Source organism: Mercenaria mercenaria, chromosome 7 (genome assembly GCF_021730395.1).
Source record: "Mercenaria mercenaria strain notata chromosome 7, MADL_Memer_1, whole genome shotgun sequence".
Classification (NCBI taxonomy): Eukaryota; Metazoa; Mollusca; class Bivalvia; order Venerida; family Veneridae; genus Mercenaria; species Mercenaria mercenaria.
Window position 1 is genome coordinate 81,565,749 of NC_069367.1, and position 23,394 is coordinate 81,589,142.

Genomic DNA, 23,394 nt, shown 5'->3' on the forward strand with positions numbered 1-23,394 from the left:
AAAGCAATAACCTCTGTGAGTCAGTCAGTTTGCTGTTGAGAGTGCATTTTACTGTCAAGAGAGGGGAAAAATACAATGTGTATTGTAAATATCTCATACAGATTGGATAAACTTTGTGTATTATGTATGAAATATTACAAATTTTGTATGTTAAGGTAGTTCTGCACGTTTGGATCGAAAAATTTTCTACAGTGTAGAATTTGATTAAACTCTAATTTTTCAAAACTTCATAATATACCTAGAAAATTCAGCAAATAAAAAAGATAGGGTCGTGTGCTTGAGTTTTTGCTAGACTGATTTGAAAAATGTGAAAATCATAACTTTCGAAACACTTTATCGAATAGAAGTTTTTCTACAATGTAGATTTTGATGAAACTCACAGTTGTTTATAATCACATGGCCTATAATTTGGTGTAATAAAATGTATAGGTCCGTGTGCTTATTTTTGAGATATTGGCCATGATTAAAAGGAACCGGACATTCCACGTTAATTTTAAGACATTATTTCGAATTTTTTAACGTCCCATATGTTTTAATATCATGTTTTGACTTTAGAAATATAGAAACAGTGCCACTGTAATAAATTTACTCAGGTTTCGATTAATTCGTAAAGTGATTTTCATTCCGTACGCCGAATCCTGGCTTTATTGTACTTTTCCGGATAAGTGACGTAAGGCCATCACTTCCGTTTTTTCAAATGTGCAGAACTACCTTAAAGACATGTACTGAGACTCAGTGTGAGGAGCTTTATCCAACATAATCGGTAATATCAAGCAGATATATATCGTCTTACTAGAAAGAGCAAATTAGACTATATCTTTAGAACTGGTTTTCGTTTGAAAAACGTGTTCTTGGAATTTCCATGTATCTTGTTTACCTTTGGATGAGATGAAAGTTTTCTGTTTTCAGAACATGAAGCGGGATTTCCTGAATTATTTGGATCACAACCATTTCACAGGATTGTCTCAATTCATTGCTTCATTTATACGTAACAAGACGCCATCTCTGACCACTACGCAGGTGATGGGTATTTCACAAACAATGTCAGCATCACGCCATGACAGCTCGGCATTTGGCTTTTGATTGGAAAAATTCTCTGCTACAGTAATAAAACAGTAGCCTTACCCACAAGTGACGAATAGTACAAAGTCAACAGCAACACCTAGACAAGATCTCTCAGCAAGTGGATTTCAATTTCAGTTTTTTCAGCAGTGTAAAATACTAAATTGTAAAATGAGCAGAGTAAGATGTTTAGGGGCTTCAGTGTCTGTTTGGTTATAATCACTGACTAAACCACTAAACCTTAGCTGTAGGTTTAAATCCTGCCTGAGTTGTCAAATGAGGAAATTATCAACCTGATTTGTGGAAAAATGATGGTTTTAATCCAGGTGTCATCCTTTACAGAGAGGGACCTGGTGACTCTCCCAACATCAGAAGTTGGAAATCGGTCATTTAACCTGCATTGTGTTATTGTCACTTAAAAACAAAAATAAAATTTTAGTAATAATGGAAGTTTGAAATTTTAGGTCCGAAAAAAACTCATTATGTCTCCCACCACACAGTTGTGTGGGAGACATATTGATGTACTCCTGTCTGTCACAAAGCTTGTCCGCACTCTTAAGTCGAACATTTCTCATCTGATCTTCACCAAACTTAAACAAAATGTGTCTGACTATAATTCCTCAGTCAAGTTCAGTAACTAGCCAAATTGGCCTAGGCACTTCGGAATTATGGCCCTTGAAATACCAAATAACGCTCGGATTTCTTGCGCATTTTTGACACCAAAAGGACCCCTATACTACTCATAAAAGTAGTATAGTGGTCCTTTTGGTGTCAAAATGTGCATGCACTCTAGTAGTAGAGGAGTCCTTTTGGGGTCCTTTATGTACATGTGCTCTAAGTAAACAGTATATAAAGACTGACTTACTATTTAGACGATTAGTCAGTTGTTGGAGACATGTGCTTTTCTCAAAAGCAGCTCTAGTTTAGTTTTGTTACCATGGATTTTCTTGGTTTCTACCAAATTTGTTATTTAGTAGGTTTGTAAGGACTTGAATTTGTGGATATTTTATTTTATTTCAAAGATGAAATGGGAAGAAAGTTGTTCTGAATTTCCTTTATTCTTTGGGATTTGATTTTCTGTATTGGCAAAACCATGAACTCCACAAACTAGGCCTCCAGTGAATAGAAATGATTTTGCAGTATTCATATAGTGTTGTGTTTTCACCGATTCTGGCAATGTTTACATGTGAGGAGGAATTAAAGTTATTGCATTTGAACACTGAATGAAACTTCTGTAGTTTCTTTTGCAACTTAAGATATTGGACCCGTAATAGAGTACCGCCTTTTTGGAGAGTGTTCAATTCCTACCATAAACCTACTTTGATTGCAATTTTCAGGGAGTGGTGGGGGGGGCATAGGTTCAAGCCCCACTGGGACCCAAATTTTTTTCCCATGTTTTCCTTTTTTTCTAGTAGGTAAGTTTTTACTTCTTTCAAGACTTATCATGGATGTATTGTACAAAAGTGGAACATTTTCATTTTATAAGCGATTTCTTGCTGTTTAGAGTGAATTTACCTCTGAATCAGGATGGGTAGAGTTAGACATCTTTAAAAAATACTGAGTTACATGCGATAAAAGTTCTCTATTTTGCCTTCATTCTTTAGATTACATAATGTGGAAGAAATGCAGGTAGGTTTTACATCTGCCCCAAGGTTATTTTTGAATGAAGTGAGCAAAATTCAAAACAGACCCACAGGATTTGACCTTAATTTTTCAGTGTTGGAGTTAGAATTCTGTCTCATTAAATCTGTTTACTTGAGGCATCCTAGAAAAAAATGATATTTACAGTTTTATTTTGTGTTTTATAATTGTTTAACAATAGTTTGATGTTTCTTTTATCAAAATTAATGCTGTAATGAATTCTCTGCAAATATTTTAGATAGTGGCTATCACATTGAAATTTGTCTCCACTTGAGCTTGATAAAATACCATAAATTATACAAAATTTACAAAAAAACGGCACGGTAAAAGTTGTTTAAAATTTGCAACACAGTGTGAAACATGGTCAACTTTAAGAATATACCAAACAAATGCTATTTTTCAAACATTACTATTAGGGGTCCAATACCTTAATCCATATAATTAAGGCCAGTACTACTTTTTTTTTACAAAAATAATTTCTAAGTTATTGAATTGTTAAAATGATATATAAAGGGTTCCTTAGTTTTAAGTACCAGTTCTGCCCTTGGTTGATATAATTTGTGTCAATAAATCAACCTCACTAAAAGACAATAGTGATATGATAAGCTGTAAATTATATAGAGTTGTTTGAATTTGTTAACATTTTCATGCTGCTTTGACTGTTGGCATGTCTTTTTAAATCTAAAGAACTACGTAGCAACAGTTATATTTTGTATGTATGCCACCAAGCAGGTTATTAAATGTTACTGGCAAGAAAGCTGGAAAAATTTTGCAGTAGCCTACCACAATTATTGATGATACATGGTGTTTGTACAGTAATTTTAATGGGGCAAGGTGAATTTCCTTGAGCTCACAAAACCCATATACTCCAAGAGCTAGATGTAGTGTGGTTTTATATCTAATTTATTAAATATCTCATTGTAAATAATTTGCTTTTATAGTGCAATATGTACATAGTTTTAGATCTTTAGCTCAGCTATACGCAGTATGGAGAGCTATCCTACTTGCCCAGGCATAGGTGTCGGGGGTCCTTCCGCATTTGCACCTTGGTTAAAGTATTAATGCCCTTTCTCTATATCTCTTTTATTACTTGATGGATTTTTAAACTTAAAATTATTATTCCTCATCATCACACATATATCAGAAGGGTCATAACTCTCACACTAATTTATGAATTAATGTGGGGGAGACATATTGTTTTTGCCTCCGCTGTCTGTCTGTCGGTCCACATTAAGCCTGTCAGGCTTTAACAGGTCAAACTGCTGGCTGGATTTCGACAAAACTTCACAGGAGTGGTCAGTACCAATCGTCGTTATGCGTATCGCCGGCACATTTCGCTTCGCTGTACAGAAAGGTTGCAAGAGCTAAAAATAGAAAAATCTTGTTGGCACCAAAACATTACGAGTCAAGCCTTTGTTTTACCTACCAGTATGAAATTTCAGGTTCAAGTTGTGATGCATTTTTGCTCTATTTCAGTCATTACCAAATAGATTTGATTCAAACTGAAAATAGTTATTCCACATTAGTAGCCAGATGATATGACACATGTTGCATTACTTTTGCAAATGTTTTCCATGAAATTTGTTCCTTTTATACTTATTTTGATACACTTTATCTCTGTTATTACTAAATCTATTTGGAAAAAAACTTAATCTATTGCCCAATATCTTCATCCACATTGAAGTCATTAAACACTCCAGTGACAGCTCCAGCCTCTTCAGATATACCAAATTCCACTATCCAGAATCGAAATAGTCGAAAGCGCTGTCTTCTATGACAGCTCTTGTTAATGCATTCTAGTTTTTAGAAGACATACAAAATTGTTATCCTAGGGATTGAATATTATTTATACAGTAGTTCAATTGTTAATTTAGACAAAAGGGTCTTGTTAGACTTGAAATAATTGTTTTAACCATACTTTTATAGAGCTGTTGTTAAAAAAGTATTGGAGGAAAGGCTTGGCCAAACTGAGATTCATTATCCAATTAATGTAAAAAGAAATAGGAAGAAAATGACCAAGATGGGAATATGGGGGAAATGAATGAAGCACTTTATGTTTTATGACAACTAACATCTGATGTGCTTCTTAACAACAGAAACCTGTCTATATTGACTATTATACTGCTGATTCAAACAGAGACAATGTTAATGTCTATATTGACTATTATACTGCTGATTCAAACAGAGACAATGTTAAACTTATACCTGGTGGAGTTGTTTTTATGGTGTTGCTGGAGGGAAGATATATATCTTTTACGTAAGAAATACATTTGATTTTATAGATCCTTGAGGTGTCTGGAATAAGCCCTCTTGATAAAGTCTTAGAATAAGGTTGACATAATTAGTATTCAGTCTTTAGTACATCCTTTATTGTTGAAATCTGAAATGCTTTTTGCATTTACAAAATTTTTCGTTAACTACTGTAACATTTCCCAAGGAAATAAAACTTCTGAGAATAGATCTCGATAACAAATACATTTGGCTATTTCTTGGCATTATGTATATGGATTATGATTTGGAGAATGGTGTTATTATTTGACGTCACTTAAGTGCACGCTATTTTAGACAATGTTTCTCTCATGGGAAATACAGGAATATCTGTCCCTGGCATGTGGTTGGAACAAGGTGTACTTTCCCTGCTAGATAGGCAGGAATAAAATTGAAAATCATGTATGTATAAGATTCATCATATTGATAATTGGAATTGCATGTTACAGACCAACCCTACTACATGTATGTTTTATCTCTTTATTAAACAACTTTACAACTGTATTTTCAAGATGAAATTGCCTGACACCCCTGGTAAAAAAATTGTTTTCACTGTATGTTATCAGTATTGTTCTATGTCAATTGATAGCAGCATTTCTTGAACAGTTTACACAGATTGAAGGACAAAATCAGTTTAAAACAGGTTTTTTCATACTTCAGTAATTGTTGATTCAGTACATCAGATTTAATATCGAAAATTGATTCTTAAAAAACTCATTTAAATTTGTTTTTTGTAAATGCCAGGCAGTTTTTCAACAAACCTATAAAAACATTATAGTTATAACTTTATTTGAACCTGATAAAACTGTTATGAATCTCCTATTGTAAAACTTACCAACAAAAACTGTAAAATCATTGTGAAGAACAGTTTCCAAAAGGTTTAGGAATCTGAAAATTTCATGGCAAACTTTTCTATGAAAGGTGTATTTTTCACTGTAGATTTACACGGACAGAAACTTAAATATTCAGGTGGTTCTCTCTCTGTTATTTGGTATACATATTGACTTTTTGTCAAGTTAGAAAGGAGTTTGCTGTTACGGAATATTTTTATCAAAGAATAATTTTAGAAGCTTGCAATAAAGAAGTTGGGTATACAGGTATCCAGAAACAAATGAACTAATGCTTCATCTGCTTACATAATGTTATAAAGGCTACATGTATATCACTACACTTGTTAAAATTTAGTCATATTTGTCCAGTAAAGTGTGTAAATTTCAGAGGTGCCTTTAATAATAAAACATTCAAAACATTGATTTTTGTGTATTTGTTCTCAATGATTTCTACAGTAGAGCAGAAATGCCTGATTATGTGGTGTACCTCACACAACAATGAACACAAATTGACCTTATGACAAACATGATAACTGTATTGGTCGGATATAAATCATTTTTAGCTCACCTGAGCCAAAGCCTCAAAGTGAGCTTTTGTGACTGCTTGATGTCCGTCGGTCAACAATTTCTAAAAAAAAATCTACTGGGCAAATTTACACCAAACTTCACAGGAATTATCCTTGGGTAGCCCCCTTTCAAAATTGCCCAAGAATTAAAATCCATGCAGAACTGTGATTGCCATGACAACCGAAAGGAAAATATTTAAAAAATCTCAGAAACTGTCAGCCGGATTTCAAATATATTTTATATAAATGATCTTTAGGTGACCATCTTCTGACTTGATCAAACTGCTCTATTTCGGTAAAAAACATGGCTGCCAGGGGGTGGGGGGAGGGGGGCTTATTTTCCCTATATGGCTGTACTGTAAATTTTCAAAACCACTGGGCAGATTTACACCAAACTTCATAGGAATTATCCTTGGGTGGTTCCCCTTCAAAATTGCCCAAAGAATTAAAATAAATGAAAATCTTTTAAAATTTCAGAAACTGTCTGCCGGATTGCAAATATATTTAAAGAAATGATCTCTAGGTGGCCCTCTACCAAAATTGCTTAAATTGGCAACATTCGCTCTCTCGGCAGTGAGTTATAAGGGGCGTTCCTTATCAGTTGAGTATGCTGTCAATTATAATCATGAGCTAAATATGTCATGCAGTGTTTACATGAAGAGGGAATGTGAACAAAATCAGCTGATCTATGCAGAGGCTTAAAAATTTACTCACAAATTAGTTGTAGAGGTTATCAAGCTAATTATTCCAGATAGATTCTTTGAAATTATTTGTCTTTATACTGCATGTTCTTCTTGGATCTCTTTTAAATGAAATCTGTCTCTCTGATGTTTGAGAGTGATTTACATTTTCATTCCAGTCAGTAATTGCAAAATTTATTCTCATTTTATATGCATCGAGTCTGAAACATATTCTTTTATCCACATATTATAGTACGGCATTATTGAATGATTTTGCATAGTTTGGTATGTTTTTCAGCAAAAGTTCTGCATCATTTTTACAATTTTTATGCCCCTGGCATCTACTGATGCGGGAGGCATATAGTGATTGTCCTGTCCGTCCTTCTGTTCATTCGTCCGTCCGTACGAGGTTAACCAAATGGGACCGTTGCGTCTAGCATCAATACCCCTTACTAGAATGACTTGATACTAATGCAGATGTAACCTGTGACCATTCCTCATCTTCAGACATCACCTGACCTCAGTTTGACTTTAAACTTGACCACGTTTTGGACTTAGGTTGCTTTGTATTGACAAGGATGCCACCGGGGGCATCAAGCGTTCATTGAACGCAGCTTCTTGTTCATGGCATGGAATGTGTTTTTACGGCAGCAGCTTTGTCTAATAATTCCTCATGCCACACAACCCCATGTGAAGATTTGAAACCTGATGTTATCTCCTTTGCTGCTTTTGCTGTTTGCTAGTAAGATTTGGTTGTTATTGTCATGTGCATGAATACTAATTGGACAATTCCTCTGGTCGAAATAATTATAAAGGCGCCTAACCCCTACTAATTCATGACGCTGAGAGCTAGGGTCATCGGTATTAGTGACTGTCTCAACCTGAATGCACTTACTTGTGGCTTTTTCTAGACACACAACATTGCTGAACCTGGCATTCTTGTACCAGCAATGTCATGCATCTGTGACAATGTTGATCCCTGTCAGTTCATCATCCTGTAGAAGTGCAGCTGTCATGGCAATTTCTTCTTGTTTGCATTTTGATATAATGGCCTTACTTTCCCCAGCTAGCTTATAGGAGTCAAACATTTCATTAAGGTAAATTTCCCCAAACTCTGCAATATCTGAGCCTGAACATAGTTTCTGAAACTGGTTTGGCAGTATTCCACTTGAAAAATAATCATGGTAAAATTTAGCAATTGCTAGGTACTTCCCATTTTCCATAATGTGGAGACGATGTCCAATTGAAACCATGGGCTTCCTCACATTTCATACCAAATGTAAGGAAAGACTAAAGCTAACTGTACATGTTGAACTTACTGTGAGAGAGGTTATGCCCGAGTGAGTTCTTAAGTCAGAACAATGCATCCAAACCCTAAGACTGCCTTATATGGGCCATTACTTTTAGAAATAATTTTGCAGACCAAATGAATTACACAATAATATACAATAGGTTATAATATATATTAATGATGAAAGTTCCATGGAGTGAAATTACTTGAACATTGTTTGACACACTCAGTTTAAACATTAGGAAAAACATGAAAAAAACTTATCTGAAACCGTGAGGCAGAGCTTACATATTTTTCATGTGAATTTGTCTAATGGACATTTACCTAGGTTATTCAAATCATGACCCAGGGGCTATTAAAAGCCTGGCTCCGGGGGTCACTTGGTGTTACTTGGACTTATACAGGAAAAAGTTCAAATGGACAGTGCTTGTTTTCCTTATATATCTGTACAGAAAACTTTGATAATGTTATATTTATTTGGGTTTTATGGCGCACCAACACAGTATAGGTTATATGGCTCCAAACAGGACTATAAATTTTGGCTTCGCATCTCATTTACATCGAAATAAAAACACGAGGTATTGTATCAAAATTTGCATACCTGCTGGAATCACAGAGTTACTGCAAAACCAAGTGTTAAGACCCTATTAGTCGCCTCTTACGATCATGCAAGGGTAAGGCAGTGGTTCCAATTCTTTTCATACACAGATCGTCCCAGAACCACATGCGGCTGATAATCTTATAAACCACTGGCTTAATTTCAAAATAAATTTATACAACTATCATAGCCCTCTTGTTAGGTGTATCCCATAACATATTGTTTGCTGGATATAAGTTTATTTTCAAAAGTCAGAGGATTGACATATAGTTAATTGCTTTAAAACTGTTCTAGTAAGCAATAGCATATATTCTTGCTCATCAGAATGCGTCGCCTAATCATCTCTCAAACAAGAGTGCATAAATACCTAACTATCCAAATTCTTAATTTGAAATCCTGACCTCTAGATTTGACATTACATAATTATATAATATATATATATTGTAGAGGTACCAGACTCGTTTTGTGTTGTGCCAGTGGTGTTGTTTAGGCAGTCCTTTAAAAATTATGTCTTTCCAAGTTTGGGAGACATCGATTTTGGTCAATTTGTCTCGACTTGTCACAAATTAGGTCCACTGAATGTTTGTTTTCTTTTTTATAGAGGTTGCAATTTTGTATGTGTAAAATAAGAACTTGAAATCAAATTGCTTGCTACAGTTATATTTACAGAATTACAGGCAGTCTTGCTACCAACTGGATCACCTTTTTTGATTTTTTAAAAATAATTTCATTTATATATTCTGACCAATCTGTCTTGGTTCTGATTATCCAGTATTTTGAGAAGAAAAGGGACATAATTATATATAAAATTTGAATAGCCTCGGGAGATATCATCTGTGAACAAAACTAGATTACAGGTACAGTTGAATATGTAAGGCTACATATTTTGTGCATACTTTGCAATATCTTCAGTAATAATCTTACATGTATGCACACTTGTACAGGTATGAAATAACAATCTCTATTTTTGCTAGGAACATTTTGTAGCAACTACAAAACTGACTGTTACATGACAAAAATCCAGACAAACTATAATAAACATACTTTTATTGGAGTATTACATCATGTATAACGTACATGTCTATAGCAACATATGTGTATAATGTATAAAGCAACATGTGTACATTGTACATGTCTATAGCAATAAATATGTACAACGCACATGTATATAGCAACAATTGTGTACAATGTACATTTCTATAGCAACAAATGTTTATAAATGTAGAATTAATTCTTTTTCAAAATCTAACAAGATATAGTTAACATGTATAAACTTGACAACGCAATATAAACTATTCTGCTGAGGTAATACACCTGCATAATGTGTTCTGTATAATTCTAAGCATATAAAATGGCGTGTAAATGATGTGGAATGCATTAAGTTTTGTTTTTCAATCTATATTTCCAGTAAAACCTCAAATTTCACAAAGTAGTTTGGCAGCACACTAGTATTAATGTACATGTAATAGAAATTGACTAATCTAAGAAATGGAAAATCAAAATCACAGTTTTTGTTTTGTGTCAATTTCAACTCCATATATTCATGAAAAGTTGATTCTGTGTCCTCATGTCGAAATGGCAAATGTATAAATGAACAGTCGTTATTTGTGTCCTAAGATAATTATGTAAGTATAAAAAAAATAGCTGACATTTAATATATTTTTCATATCATCAAGAAATAGATTTATTATAACAAAACAAGTAGAAAGATCATGTTAATATACATGTTAATAACAAAAACAGATCTACACCTATTACCTGTAAACCTATTTCTTCAGCCAAAATACCCTAACCTTTCAAAAAATGAAAGCTTTCAAGTAAATATTTAATATCTAATCATCAATTACTCAGAAACTCCAACGAAATAACCATCATAATGATCTTATGAGATTTAAACTGTAATTTGAGTATATATTTCCCCAGAGAAAATTTTAAGGATGTTAATCCAAGACATTGATTAGGACTTCTGACAACAAGGTAATAGAAAATTTTATTTTCTTCAGCATTTCTGAAAATTGGCTCAATAAAAGAATCCACGGAAATAAATCCCCTCACAAAAAATATTGATCTCACCGTATGATGATTACAGCAAAAACTATGAGAAGAAACCTATGTGATGAGTATTTTCTATACACATATAGTAACCTACTTGACTACAGATTCTACCTACAAAACTGATTAAACACTAATTTTCTCAAATTTCAGTAAACTTTCTTTTACAGTCCTAAGAATATGATCATTTTTTTAACACTTGAAATATGATATCTTAAATTCAGTATAAATATTTCTGCAAAATAAAAACTTGCAACAACCCTCTTTGATAACAGCCCCATAAGCCAATGATATAAAAATAAATTGTTTAAGCCTAAAGGTTGAACAAGTATTTTGCAAGTGTCAGAAAAGATTACAATAACTTCACCAAGCTAGCTATTACTGAATTTTACAATATCACTGTTAAGTTATAAAGCAGTCTGTTATAATGTTATTATCTTAGAGTGTTTGCTGCTGCCACTGCCCATAAACCAGTCGTGGTGGGGGTTGATGCGAAAGTTGTGAGCCGCCATGACTGTGGCTGTGACTCGTGCCGAAAGAATATGAGACCTCATTGAGGACTTGCTCTAGTTCCTCCTGGGTGTCAAGAATGTGAACGTGGAATGGTGACCCAGGAACATCAACTCCGGACCATTTCACGCTGATGATGTACAGGCCACACTCGGTGGGATCAAAACGGCACAGGATGGTACGGTCCCTCTGGCTGTCTCGGTACATCTCTACCTGGAACGCTCCTGAAATGATCAAAAATAAAATATCAATCTAACTTACAGCTCATACATTCTAGAGCTTTTATTTTTGTTAAACAAAATTATTCTTAAAACTGTGAAAGGAGACCAACTTAAAAACTAGCAACTAATTGGCTGATTTTATGACCTCAGTTTTGAAACTGACCAATCATAAGCTTGCATTCAAGACTTGTTTTCAAACTAGATTTTATAATCCTGGAGCCTGAACTTGTAACTGTAATATTAATAGGCAACTCTGACATGACAGATCAATCACTTACATTTAAGACATAGTACAATCTTGCCAGTGTTCCTGCACTGAGTTCATTTATTGAGTTATAACAGACATTACCGGCAACTTTCTCATATAAATCAGGAGGGAGGTGAATGACTTCAGACAAGAAGTCTTTGGTCAAATTGAAATGAAAATATTTGCTTCAACAGTGTTCTGTATTTGCAACTTTTTTTATTTGAAATACTGTGCTCTAGCAAGTGAATGAAGCAGACATCCAGCTTACAAGAAAGATGCAACAGGCAAATGACATCTTACGTTTTCAGTTAAATCATCAAAGATAGCAATTTTCTTACAAGGAACTTAAAGTTGTACAAAGTAAAAGTGAAACATAAAAAAGATAGCAATTTTCTTACAAGGAACTTAAAGTTGTACAAAGTAAAAGTGGAACACAATGATAGCAATTTTCTTACAAGGAACTTAAAGTTGTACAAAGTAAAAGTGGAACACAATGATAGCAATTTTCTTACAAGGAACTTAAAAGTTGCACAAAGTATAAGTGGAACACAATGATAGCAATTTTCTTACAAGGAACTTAAAGTTGTACAAAGTAAAAGTGGAATACAATGATAGCAATTTTCTTACAAGGAACTTAAAGTTGCACAAAGTAAAAGTGGAACACAATGATAGCAATTTTCTTACAAGGAACTTAAAGTTGTACAAAGTAAAAGTGGAACACAATGATAGCAATTTTCTTACAAGGAACTTAAAGTTGTACAAAGTAAAAGTGGATCACCAAGATAGCAATTTTCTTACAAGGAACTTAAAGTTGCACAAAGTAAAAGTGGATCACAAAGATAGCAATTTTCTTACAAGGAACTTAAAGTTGTACAAAGTAAAAGTGGAACACCAAGATAGCAATTTTCTTACAAGGAACTTAAAGTTGTACAAAGTAAAAGTGGAACACCAAGATAGCAATTTTCTTACAAGGAACTTAAAGTTGTACAAAGTAAAAGTGGATCACCAGAGCCAAAACAAGCCAACCCTACACCATAAATCGATATACTGTAGTGTACAAACTAAAGATAATACATACTGCATCAACCTTAGTGTAAAATGTCTAGATTTTATTCCAGGAGGATATTCTTGTCTTATCATTGATGACAGTCCCTGTTAAGCCAGGCATCCATGTCATACAGGCCTACATTGATCATTGACCATCACTACTTTGTTAAATGTTGAGGAGTGAGGTAGTCCCTCTTTGTGTAATAAGAGTGTAATAAGAAAGGCAATGAAATCCATCAATAAAATTTCTTGTTCTACTTCTTGTTATCAAGCATAACAATTTGTTTCCCCAAATGAAGTAAGCCATATATCACTGAATAAATGTTATTACTAGAAAGCAATACCTTTTGGTCCTCTTATTCTGACTGTAAGTTGTCCCGCTCCTGCTCCACGTGTCTCTACAATAAACCTGCTGATGTATGTTGCTAGGATACCATGCTCCACACCTGGACCGTGAACTCTCACTTTACTAGCGTCAGGTTGAGCAGTGACTTTGTATACAAATGGACTTCCTGAATAATAAAGAAGTCATGTATTCTTCATTTCTGCATCAAAGTTACAGAAAAACATAAAGACTTATTCTTTTTGTATTTTCTTTAAATACTATAGACTAAATGTTTTAACACAAAACATGGTGAGTAAGTTTAAATTTCACTTACAAAAATATATACTTATTAGATGTAAGTTAACTTCTATAGCTTTAAATTTCCAATTTCATGATATTAATTCTTGCTAATTATGAATATCAAAACTGACTCTAAATGACATTTCTGTAAAGTAAACGCTTCTGTATTTTAGCAAATGTTTCATCTCTAACCATTACCCTGCTAAATTTCTATAATGAACTTTTCCAATGGTGAAAAGTGCAGATCATGATCTATACTGGTCGCAAAGGCAGACTCAAACATGTCCAGCATAGTAAGGGTTAAAGTGATAACCTCAGCTAACCAAATATATAGCATCATTCTGAACAATATTGCTCTACAGTGGGTACATTATCAATATGATATAGTGAAATCATTATTGTTTGTCAGGGACTAACCTTCATGGATAATCTATAAAATCTAACCCAAACTAACAAAATTCTACACTAATATGAATTACAAAATCCTTAAAACTTGAAATCCACATTCAAGTTCCCATGGAAATCACTTTTGGCCAAAACCACATGAAATTCTATGACAAAATTAAAACTCACCCTGCACATGTTCTCCACCATATTTGATCTGCAGTACATGTCTGCCAGACTCCTGTGCTTTCACTCCCAGTCTGAATGTACCATCATGATTGTCTTCAAGTTCACAGTACGCCACCTGGTGGGGTCCCATACAGTATGCAGTCAGCTCACCTACAGAATAAATATAGTGTAAACATACTGTGATATCACTATTTTTTTGTGGATTAATATTTTGTTGTGTAGCTGCTTAAATCCAGGAACAGATGCAATTTCCATTTATTTACTCTTTTATCCTTTACGCTGCTAAATTTCTAAATTGGAATGATCCATCATTCAATTTGGGCAGTACCACATATTACTCAAAAGGGTGTTCATCGAAAATTTACTGACTGAATAGCAAATAGTGCAAACCATGTGCAGGCTGATCTTGGTCCGCACTGGTCACAAAGGCAGTATGCAAGCTAAAGGTTAAATTGAAATCTATAGATTTATGTCCCAGAGAAAAACCAGTCTGGCAGAAACAATTTCTGTTTATCACAATAACATACTTAAAATGACTCAAAAGTATGCCCCTCTGTTTTTCAACACCACTTAGATCATTCAATGTCAATCAGTAAAATCAAACCACAGTCTTGTTCTTTCGAACTGGTCTTCACAGCTTATCTACATTCTCGCATACCAGAGGTCTACCGTGGTTCCCCGGATGAACCTCTGGCACATTTCGCCGATATTTGTGGTTTGCTTACATTACAGGTAAAACATTTCAGCCAATCAGCGTCGTTTCGCGACAAAATGTAGCGAACCAATCAAAATCGTCCGTGAAAAGCGTGATCGCGTCCTTTCATATTGATGCCAAATAACGAGGAATATTTTTATATTTCTTCAGGTAAATTTCTAAACAACGAATAACTGAAATAAATCTTTATTAATCGCAATCATGGAGTATCGTCTTTATCGCTCGTTAGCAACTACATTTATAACATATTGTTTGAAATTTCAATTCGGCGTGCCAAATAGTGGCGAACATTGATTGGCTGAAACTTCCCCGATAATACAGTGCATGCTCAATGACCAAATAAACGACAAAATTAAATCAGATGTTCGTACGATTGACAACATCTGGGTGGTTGAATGCTTATCTACAACTTTTTTACAGTTTCCTGACATATAAACAGGCAAGATGGAGTATAAACATGTATAATCAAGCAAATACAAATGGCATTCTCGCTAACAAGGTCAGCCATATTTTATATAGAAGCCAACAAAGACAATAATTTCTGAATTATATAGTAGGCTACTTGATATTTATACCAACCTGGTCCAGCTTTTCTTGTATCAATTCCAACATTCATTTCTCTTCCCAAGATAGCGCCACCCACTCCACTGACAGCCACTCTGTTTGGATAGAATGCTCCGATGACATTCACTTTATACGGAGATCCTCGGAGCTGTCGCCCGTTCCATGTGATATGTAAGAGATAAGCACCAGGGAGAATAGGAATGTATGTGCAGCGGAATTTTCCACTGCCAATTGGGGTGACCTTGACATTGACCTCGGCTCTCACACCACTCAGAACAACATCAGGATTGCCTGAAACCAATATTTGCAAACTATAAAATTGAATTTTTTAATACTTCTGATAAAGTAATGCTTTTCACCAACAGAACAGAACAAATAACTTCAACATAATATATGTTAGATACTAATGCAGTTAATTAATGCAAAATGTTCAAACCATAAAAGATATAAACTCGCACCACAAAAGCTTTGTGACAAAATGAATGAGAGAAAATTACATTACTAGGGTAAGTTCAGTCTGTATCACTGTTTAATAACAATAATGTCATTCTGCATTTATACCATTTTTAAAGTGTTACTAATATAACAGTCACATAATGAAATGTCATGTAAAATTATTTGAAATAGAATCCCGAGTTTTCATAATATTTCGTCATTATGCATTATTTAAAACAGCTCAGATATTAAAACACAAAGCCAGTGTACTGTACCTCTGCCTGCCTGTGAACCATCAATAACAAACTCTGCCTCTTCTCTGACCACCGCTTCCTTCAGTCCCCGCCCAGTCAAGATCAGTTTGCTGGCATCTGGTGTGTGCTGTACAGCAAAGCCGAGGAACGGCGAGTTCACAAGTGGAATATCCGACCAGAACAGATGAATGTAATGTGCACCTATAGAACAGCAGTACAAAATAGAATCAGACCTGGTCTTAGCTTTTCCCCCAAAAAAATGTCCTTTTCAAGGGCAGATAACTCTTTTTCAATACTGGTGACCGATGACTTTTATTGCATATTTTTGTTTCTAATATATCGAAAGTTTGAAGAAATTCTATTCTTGGGAAAAATTTCACTCATCTCATATAGTATATGAAATTTTAGCGCACACCTTTAAAAGCTATTTGACTGAAACTCACTCAAACTATAAAGTTTTATTCCAACAAAAATATGATTTACAGTAACTTAGCAAAATATTTAAGAAATTGAAATACTATACATTTCCACAGATCAAAAAGAATTTAGGAATCTGTTTTTCTAGACTTTGTTGAATTATGAAGCATAAAACTGGCATAAAATATAAACAGCATAATGAATAATATAACAACAACATTATATCATCTATATTCACTTCTCTGCTTTATCATATTTAAACATTAACGATTTATGATAAGCAAACCACATATAGATTTCTAAAGTCAATACCCATTCATGAAATATGGTTATGCAAATTTGTAAATATACTCAAACTATTTATTGTGTGAGATGCAGAACTGTCATATTTCAGTAATTATTGACAAGTGTATTGCAGTTAGGAAAGTTATGCTACTGGTTTCAAATCCCTAAAATGTGACTAATTTTGCAAAATCGAAATATCAGTTGTTAAGTTAACCCTGAAATCGGATTTTTTTTTAATTCTATGCATCTAAGTGTTATAGTTTTGACTACAGACTGGCAAACCATTACAGTAATTGCTTTATGAAATGACATATTTTTGCAGACTTTTTTTTTACTTAAACAGATTTATCATATAACAATATAACACAATGAACAACAAATTATATACAGGTTTCAAACAATAAAATATTTCATTATTTACAGTTACACTCATTACTAATCTCTTCACTCTTCTCATTACCAAGGGCATGAGTAGGGGAAAACAGGATAGAAAGAAGAAATGAGAAGTGGAAAACCTTACCTTCTTCTTCCGGAACAAACTCCACGACAGACTTTCCCATTGTATGGTTGTCAATGTCTACATCCAGAGTCCGTGAAGGTGCCTTAACTTCTGCCCTTAATGTTCCTTAAAACAACAATGCTACATGAAACACAGGAGTGACGTAACAGTTTTGAATAAATGAAATATGTAAAACAATATATTCCATACAAGAGCTACGCCTATGGGTGCCATCACTCGTCTGCAAGTGCTGGACAATATGTAAGAAAATAGTTATATTTCTGGTTTTCTAAGAACAAAAAGGGCCATAATATTGACAAAATGCATATCAGAGTTATGGTTCTTGGCCTATATACAAGCACGCAAAGTTTGAAAGATGTACCTCTCATAGCTTTTGAGAAAAGGTGGACCAAAACAAAAATTTTAACTATGAAACTCAAATTTTTGTAAGTACAAAAAGGCAATAATTTTGACAAAATGCAAATCAGAGTTATGGTTTTTAGCCTATTAAGTCACCTTGTGATGATAAACAAGTATGCAAAGTTTCAAAGCTGCAGCAGGTTTTGAGAAAAGGTGGACCTAATTTTAACCAACGCTGACACCGACAAGTGAAAACAATACCCCATAGATTTTTTACAAAAATCAGACAAGCTAAAATGTTTTTCATATGAGTTTTTCATACCATACACTGACAATGTAAAGAAAAAAACAAACATTTAACATGGGACTTACCAGGTCCAGCTTCAGCAGTATCAAACGGTAATTGTTTACGTTCACCAACAACAAGATTCACTCTCTCGTTACTGTCCATAAAATGTTGCCACCCGCCAATTATTCGTACTTTTCTTGCATCAACTACTTTCGGGTGATATGGGCTCCCTGTAAAATGGAATTAATTCATATTAGAATGTTCACTGCCAAAATTAGTGCCAGAAGTCTCTAGTAACAAGAGCTTGTTGAACACAAAATGCCCTCCTTGATGCATTCAGTAATTGCACAAGGAGCAGAAATTATATGCTCACTGTAAACAAAAGTTCTACTGTTCTGGTTCAATCTGACCTTGACCTTTAACCTACTGACCTAAAATATCAACAGGGGTCATCTGCTGGTCATGATCAATCTCCCTATTAAGTTTTGTCATCCTAGGCTCAAGCGTTCTCAAGGTATCATCCCGAAAGGGTTTAACTATTCCGGGTCAATGTGACCTTCACCTTTGGCCTACTGACCTCAAAATCTATAGGGGTCATCTACTGGTCATGACCAACCTCCCTATCAAGTTTCATGATCCTTGGCCTAAGCGTTCTCAAGTTTTCGTCCAAAACTGTTGAACTGTTCCTGGCCAATGTGACCTTGAAATTTGACCTAATGACCTCAAAATCGATAGGGGTCATCTGGTGGTCATGACCAATCTCCCTATCAATTTTCCTGATCCTAGGCCCAAGCGTTCTTGAGTTATCACCCGGAAACCATTTTACTGTTCCCAGTCATTGTGACCTTGACCTTTGACCTACTGATCTCAAAATCAATAGGGGTCATCTGCTGGTGATGAACAACTTCCTTATCAAGTTTCAGGATCCTAAGCCCAAGCAATCTTGAGTTATCATCCAGAAACCTTTTAACTGTTCCGGGTCATTGTCACCTTGATCTTTGACATACTGACCTCAAAATAAATAGGGGTCATCTGCTAGTCATGACCAACCTCCCTATCAACTTTCTTGATCCTAGGCCCAAGCAATCCTGAGTTATCATCCGGAAACCCTTTAACTGTTCGTGGCCACTGTGACCTTGACCTTTGACAGACTGACTTCAAAATCTATAGTGGTCATCTGCTAGTCATGACCAACCTCCCTATCAACTTTCATGATCCTAGGCCTTAGCGTTATTGAGTAATCATCCGGAAACTGCTTTACTGTTCAGGGTCACTGTGACCTTGACCTTTGACATACAGATCTCAAAATCAATAAGGGTCATCTGCTGGTGATGACCAACCTCCCTATCAACTTTCATGATCCTAGGCCAAAGCGTTCTTGAGTATCATCCGGAAACGGATTGGTCTACATTCCGACCGACAGACTGACCGACCGACATCTGCAAAACAATATACCCCTCCTTCAAAGGGGGGCATAAATATTGTATGCATATACTTAATGAAACTGTGTTTGTACAGGACTGTACTGAACACGGTCAAACTGAGACTGACTTTGTTAATTCCGATAACACCAGACAGAAACAATAGTTACTCTATTTTCAACAAGCATTTTTCTCAGGATAAACATAATGATGTAAAATAATGTCAACATACAAAATCTGGCAGCAGTGCTGAACAATATTAAATCTTTGTCAAACATGACGTTTACCCGGTATATCTGTGCTGTTCCATGTAACACTGATATCGAAAATTCCAGTTTCCACTGGGATGTAGGTCACATTGTAAGAACCATCCGCTTGAGGGTCAACACTACATTTGGCAATAGAGTTTGGACCTGAAATGGATCACAAACAGTGAATGTAATACAGTTCTTGGAATATGTCTGTGATATGAGCTTACATGAATAAGTTTCCTTGTATTATGTACATTCCAGACAATTTTGAACAAATCAATAATGACTGGAATTCAATGAAACATTTAAATAAATAAGCCTTATATCATCATGAATAATTAAGGTATAAAATGAGTTCTAAAATAAACAACTGCTAATATCAATTTAATTAACTGCTACATTCATTAAGTTATTGAAGCGCCTGAGTTACAAACTTTTAATAATACAGTAAATTTCTTAAGTGCCAAAGCTGGCTGAAATAAGGTGACTTTTTTACAAAGATAAACAAAGACCACCTTGCATTAAGACCACAAGTTATATTACACATTCTGATTAATCAACAGTGTTTTTTAGCCTCTGTATAAAGACCATCAGGTTGTGTAAATAAACACCATTCTGGGTGTTTATATATATACAGAGGTTTAATTAACAGTAAATATTAAAAGTAAATCAGATCAGTAAAATATCTAGTATATTATATCAACCCTGTGAATTAAAACACCCCTTAATATATAGTAAAAGGCCTAATAAAGCCATGCTAGAGAAGGTCAAAAATATGTTATACGCTATTACACAGATAAGCACATAAATATAATTGCTTTATAACTAAAATCTTGGTTTACTTAGTATTATCTTAATCTTATTAACTATGGTATACGATCAAATAAACACCCCATTTACACAATGTACCCCTGCCCCGTCTCCACTCCCTCCCCCCCCAAATATACCAACAAAAAATATCTAAAAATAATTTGTGGGGATACAGTAGTCTGTAAATTATAAAGCTGAAGATTTGTTTCCTCATATAGCCATTTCTTTAGTTTTGCAAACTAGAACTAAATTTATATCAAATATGTCCGTAATAATACTTTGCTAAATATTTGTTATTAATATTAAACAATGTTAAGTTTTTTTTCTTTTAACTCCTATGCAAATTTAAAATTCCTCTTTATTTTTTGGAAAATATAATTCTAAACATTAACTACAACCTTGAATACAAAAATTCTTCATGGTAATTAATATATAATCTTAAAGAATAATGGCCTGCCTATCAAGTTAAAAGATTTTTTCTTTAAAGGAAAAAACAGGTCTGCCTATGATATATACAACAACCTGTACTCATTAATATTTAAATCTTAGAGTAAACATTCAACCAGATAGATGCCCTACATTTTAATGAGATTTTTAGAATACCTAGCAGCAAAACATGTTGATGAATGAAAATATCTTGCAAAAAGGTTATACACCTCTTTGGAGTGAATAGCTCCCTACAAATGCAGGTATATTCTTTCCCATTATGGAAGTTCTTAATGAAATATTTGTTCATTTGTTTAAAATGAGGAAAACATGGGTAAGAATAGGATCCAATATTTTTGGCAGGATGGGGTAAATGCATGGTGTATGATGGGACAGGCGCATGGGTTAGGATGGGGTGGGTGCATGGGGTAGGTGCATAGGGTAGAATGGAGTAGGTGCATGGGGTAGGATGGTGTTGCAGGGGGTAAATCCTGAATGAAACTGAAGGTGCATAACTTCACATGATGAACAACAGACCTACAAGGCATAACAAATTCTGACAATAAAATAATGGCAAATCTATGTGCTCCCCTAACACACAAAAATGTTAAAGGGCATGCAAATTTCTAAGGCAAAGAGTAAAATATAGATGCGAGGCCCAAACCTAAGCTACCTGTGAGTCATTTCAATAAAAATGTGTAAAAGAAAAGATAATGCATCCATTTAAAAAAAAAACAAAAAAAAAACTTCCTCTGTATAAAAAAATCAACTTAACATTAAAAAGGAAGTAGAATGGCTTTGATATAGTTCCAATTATTCCAATACAAATAAAGTGTGTTCCTATCATATTACATGGTTAGGTATTATCTGCATGACAGCTCTAAATTACATGATACATACCACTGACAGATACTCTAAGATCGCCTTTCCTACGTCCAACCTCAACATTAAAGTTAGCTGGTTTATCTTCCTCGGCAAAGAACAGTCCACTTCCACTGGCACTGGGTAATCCACCATCTGCAATATCTTGTGTAAATGGACAACCTGAAATCATTCAAGGAAAAAATCTTAGAACATGTCCATTATGAAAATACCTGCAGTTTCAAATTAGGGGAAAAATGTAACTGAAGTTACAAAGCATGTATTCAATATAATAAATCATAAATCAATTCTATTCAAGTTGATATTTCATGGGTATGAACTAAAGCTAGCTGGCTTCTATTCTACAGGCCCTTCAGAGAACTTCCCTACCTAATTTTTATAATTTACACTTTATTTACCATACACTCTACTACACCAAACACTCTACTATTCTACAACACTCTACTTCACCAAACACTTTATTATATACCAAACAATTTACTACACCATTCCCTCTACTATACCATACACTCTAGTACACCATACACTTAACTACACTATACACTTTACTACATCATACACTCTACTACACCATACACTTTACTAAACCATACACTTAACTACACTATACATTTTACTACATCGTACACTCTACTATACCATACATGCTACTACACCATACACTTTTCTACACAATACACTTCGCTACATCACACACTCTACTACACCATACACTTATCTACACCATACATTTTACTACATCATACACTCTACTATACCATACACTCTACTTCACCATACACTTAACTACACCATACACTTTACTACACCATACATTCTACTATACTATACACTCTACTACACCATACACTACACTCTACTATACCATACACTCTACTACACCATACACTACACTCTACTATACCATACACTCTACTACACCGTACACTTTACTACACTATACACTTAACTACACCATACACTTTTCTACATAATACACTCTACTATACCATACACTTTACTACACAATACACTCTATTACACCATACATTTAACTACGTCATACACTCTACTATACCATACATTCTATTATACCATATACTCTACTATACCATACACTTAACTACACCATACACTCTAATATACTATACACTCTACTACACCATACACTTTACTTCACCATATACTTTACTACATCATACACTCTACTATACAACACACTCTACTATACCATACACTTTACTACACCATAAACTCTACTACACCATACACTTTACTACCACTTTACTACACCATATACTTGACTACATCACACACTTGACTACATCACACACTTTACTACAGCGTACACTCTACTATACCATACACTCTACAACACCATACAATTTACTACACCATACACTTTACTACATCGTACACACTACTACACCATACACTCTACCACACCATACACTCAACTACACCATACAATTTACTACACAATACACTTTACTACATCGTACACTCTACTATACCATACACTCTTCTACACCATACACTCCACTGTACACTTCACTACACTCTTAATGCAGCAAGGTATATGGTATCATTGGTTTG

At 34.4% G+C, this 23,394-nt stretch overlaps 2 protein-coding genes across 2 annotated transcripts in view; one reads left to right on the forward strand and one right to left on the reverse strand.

The window, feature by feature from the left end:
- The window catches only part of LOC123553802 (centromere protein I-like), a 40,110-nt gene extending 33,886 nt beyond the window's left edge, over positions 1–6,224 (forward strand). The window contains exon 19 of the mRNA XM_045343461.2: positions 910–6,224. Coding sequence (XP_045199396.1) covers positions 910–1,083 — 174 coding nt within the window. The 3' untranslated portion in view covers positions 1,084–6,224. The remainder of the gene's footprint in view (positions 1–909) is intronic.
- A 3,742-nt stretch (positions 6,225–9,966) lies between these two features.
- The window catches only part of LOC123553799 (filamin-A-like), a 117,157-nt gene continuing 103,729 nt past the window's right edge, over positions 9,967–23,394 (reverse strand). Inside the window, exons 32-40 of the mRNA XM_053547300.1 lie at positions 21,838–21,981; positions 19,738–19,863; positions 18,113–18,259; positions 17,402–17,506; positions 16,201–16,380; positions 15,506–15,781; positions 14,212–14,361; positions 13,358–13,525; positions 9,967–11,722 (exon numbers count right to left, since the gene is read on the reverse strand). Coding sequence (XP_053403275.1) covers positions 11,427–11,722; positions 13,358–13,525; positions 14,212–14,361; positions 15,506–15,781; positions 16,201–16,380; positions 17,402–17,506; positions 18,113–18,259; positions 19,738–19,863; positions 21,838–21,981 — 1,592 coding nt within the window. The 3' untranslated portion in view covers positions 9,967–11,426. The remainder of the gene's footprint in view (positions 11,723–13,357; positions 13,526–14,211; positions 14,362–15,505; positions 15,782–16,200; positions 16,381–17,401; positions 17,507–18,112; positions 18,260–19,737; positions 19,864–21,837; positions 21,982–23,394) is intronic.